General features: G+C 40.4%; 1 protein-coding gene across 1 annotated transcript; it reads right to left on the reverse strand.

Annotated features, from left to right (window-relative positions):
• Positions 1-246: 246 nt before the first annotated feature.
• On the reverse strand, positions 247-3,263 carry LOC112783692 (uricase-2 isozyme 2-like). Its single transcript, XM_025826736.3, has 3 exons — positions 3,060-3,263; positions 2,290-2,382; positions 247-1,885 (listed from the first exon to the last, which is right to left on the reverse strand). The coding sequence occupies exons 1-3, from the start codon at positions 3,261-3,263 to the stop codon at positions 1,853-1,855; spliced, it is 330 nt and encodes a 109-aa protein (XP_025682521.1). The 3' UTR covers positions 247-1,852.
• Positions 3,264-3,484: the final 221 nt, after the last annotated feature.

Consider the following 3,484-nt stretch of genomic DNA (forward strand, 5'->3'; position numbering starts at 1 on the left):
CCGCGTCGTTTTCAAAATATGGCCATTCACGCGATCGCATCACCCACGCGAACGCGTCACCCTAAATTTTGGCAAAATGCATTTAAAACAGAGAGTTGCACGAACGCACGGCTGCACTCGCGCCAATAGCACAAATCAGGTCACGCGATTGCGTGACGCACGCATCCGCGTCACCTGGAAAATATCACACACCACGCAATCGTGTGACCCACGTGTCCGCGTCACATGCGGCGCACAGCTTATCCAGATCAGCCAAAATCCCTTTTATATTTTATTAATTAAATATAATTGTCAATACAAACAGGTTGTTAGTTTGAAATGGTTGGTAATCTAACTTGGACATTGAATGCTTGATCTATGCTACTCATGCCTTTGCCAGCATGCCAATAAACATCTTGCATTTAATTGCCTTCACATGCACTTGCTATATTTCCATTGATGAACTTTTCACATGTGGTCATGACCATATGTTAACGACATCCTTCTTTACCGTGCATTGATTATCACCCATAATATTCCCTCCCTTGCTCAAACCCTTAGCTTTACATATTACTTTCTTTTTCCTTTTTCAGGATGGCTACCAAGAAAGGTAAAGAGAAAGCTACTCCCAAACCACCAGCAAGAAAATGAACAAAAAGGACACTAACAACAGAGCCATCTTTAACAGCAGTGAAACCCTCAACAAAACGAATCAAGAGGATCATCAAGGTCGATGAAAAAGAAAAAGCTTTTCCAGCAAAGGACACTGCGCGGTTCCCTAACCGCTACTGTGAGCAGATGTTCCCCATCCTGGCTGAGAGAAATTATAACAATGAGCACCTTCTTATCCTCCCGACCAACATTGCTGAATTTGTTGAGCCCCGCATTGAGCATAGACAATGGGAATTCCTACGGAGACAACCACGGCAGGTTAACCTTTCATGGGTAGTAGAATTCTACTCCAATTTTCACATGCCAACCATGCAGTCTGTCTATGTCCGTCAGAAGCAAGTCCCTATAACAGAAGAGGCCATTCAAAAAAATTTAGATCTTTCCCCTGCTCCAGAAGGATTGGACACATTCGAAGAAGTCTCATTTAAACGCCAGACATACCAATTTGACTGGGACGCCATTCTCAAAGTTATAGCACAACCTGGCAGCAGATAGATCTATGGATCCATCGGTCCCGACCTAAGGGCATATTGGCTTCAGCATTCACATTGGAGGCTCGAGTATAGGCACAGATCATGTCCCATTACGTCTTTTCGAGCACTCACGAGTCCTCCTTCACTGCAGACATGGCTGTTCTACTCTGGTGTATCCTTACAGACCAGCACCTCAATTTACCAAGACACATTCGGCATGCTATGGGACACGTACAAATTGTGGGTAACTTACCTTTCCCCGCCTTGGTTTCAGATCTAGTCTCAGCAACCGGAGTCTCCTACAGAGCTGGAGACACCAAGGCCATGATTCTACGAGATGATCAATACGTCCCTAACGGAAAGTTTATCAGACCTCCAGCAGCCACTATCAACCGGAGCACAGAACCAGCAGAAGATATCCATTCTTCTTCCACATCACAAGCACCTTCAACAAACCAACTACTCCATCAGATACTTGAGAGGCTAGACCGGCTTGACCAAAAAGGAAAGCAAAGAGAGCGCCGTAACAAGCGCAGATTTACATAGCTCAAGGAGATGATTATTGGTAACCAACCACCTAAAGAAGACCAGACACCCCGGACTCCACATCATTTACCAGCACAGGGAGCCATGACGGTCTCGATGGTGGAGATGCTGCTACCAGCCTCCTTTTGTTCCTGACAGATGGCACCGAGGACGGTTCAAAGCTTTAAGTGTGGGGAGATCGGTCAGTACTTGACTTCCGGAGGTAATTTCTCTTCCTAAGCACCAATAAAATAGGATACTTAGTTAATTTTTCTTTTGTTAGGATAGAATAAATAGCATAGTAATATGTAATTGCATGCATTTTCTATTTGGTTAGAAAATAATAAGTTTCTTTTTAACAAGGTTGCAAGAACCGGACCGGTCAATAAACCGGTGAGGTTACTGGTTCAATGGTTCACTGGTTCGACCGGATTTCAACCGGTTTAATTAAATATTAAATAAAATTATTAAAAAACCAAGAAAGCGGTTAATGTGATATAAATAATTTGGTCAAAAAAAATTGTTAGCAAGAAAATTTTAAAAGAATGAGCATGGTGCAAGAGGATTATAAAGGATAAAAGAAAACAAATGTAGATTTATTTGAATAATGATATTATATTGTATTTTACCATTCACCAACCTGCCTATAGAATGATATAAAGTGCTTGGCAAGCTCAATAGCAAAGTTCTCAACAGAAAGTAGTTCAGAGCACTCCTTGGCTTTTGCATATACCTAGCAATATTTTCATAAAAAATATCAAAATTGAACAGATGTGATGATGGAGGATGAAAGACAAATAGCATATGCAAGCAAATTCCTTATTCTTTAAGTTTGTAGACAGTAATATATACCCAACCTATAGCATGAATTCAAGGTTGTAAACATTTTATATGATCTGAGTTTAAATACTGGTATTATATTATAAGCATCTAAGACAGAAATACTTGCAGTTCTTGTATTTCCTAGAAGTGTAAGCAGAAAATATCGGTCTCTAATCAATATTTTTTTGTATTTCTGTCTATTTCTTTCTAGAGACAGGATCGAATCAAAACAAACCTAACATCATATCTATTTAGCCACTTCTTGAAAAAATACAATTGAAACCAACAGAAGGTACAAAGCAGCATATGAGATTCAGAAATAATTGTTTTGTTAAAATGAGTAGATCAGACGACAACAATAGTTTATAACATTTACAATAGATCTTTTAATAGACTAAAATATTGAACTAGTAAAGTTCAGAAAGCAAATAATTGATTTTAAATCCCATCAGAAAGCAAACAGATTCGCACTCCAAATATCAACATACAAACATATAGATATCAGAGCTTAAAATGTTAACTTTGGATAGTGGTACAAATCACGTAGAAAATTACTAACACAGAAGAAGAGAGGAAGAAGAAGGTTACAGTGTTCTTCATGGTGTCAGTGGCAACGATATCGAAGTTATCATCACGGAGATAAGAGTTGACACAATCAGAGAGGAGGCTGATGCTGACTCGCCACTCCACAACGTAGTGTTTTCCTTCCTTCGTCTTCCACACGCGAGCCACCCTTACCCTCTTTTTCCCATGCCTTTGCTCGAAGTTGAATCCCTCTACTCTTTCTGCCATGGGAAACAAAATCATGAACAGATAACAAATAAATCAAAATCACAAACAAATAAATCATATAATCAAGCACAGAAAATCAGAAGGCAGCGAGGAGGACTAAGTGAATAACCGAACAAGAACAAAGTCTTACCGGCGGAGAGTAACGGCGAGGAAAGAGGAGGCGAGCTCGGCGATGACGAAGGAGGAGGCGAGCTCGTCGACGACCAACGAAGAGGCGAGCT

Source organism: Arachis hypogaea, chromosome 20 (genome assembly GCF_003086295.3).
Source record: "Arachis hypogaea cultivar Tifrunner chromosome 20, arahy.Tifrunner.gnm2.J5K5, whole genome shotgun sequence".
Classification (NCBI taxonomy): Eukaryota; Viridiplantae; Streptophyta; class Magnoliopsida; order Fabales; family Fabaceae; genus Arachis; species Arachis hypogaea.

Excerpts from the sequence above, each read along its gene's own strand:
- LOC112783692 (XM_025826736.3), bottom strand. The coding sequence starts at position 3,263 with ATGGCAGAAAGAGTAGAGGGATTCAACTTCGAGCAAAGGCATGGGAAA. Across the intron at positions 2,383-3,059 it reads CTGACACCATGAAGAACACT|GTATATGCAAAAGCCAAGGA; the intron begins GTAACCTTCTTC and ends AAATATTGCTAG. Across the intron at positions 1,886-2,289 it reads TTATATCATTCTATAGGCAG|GAAGAGAAATTACCTCCGGA; the intron begins GTTGGTGAATGG and ends ATTGGTGCTTAG.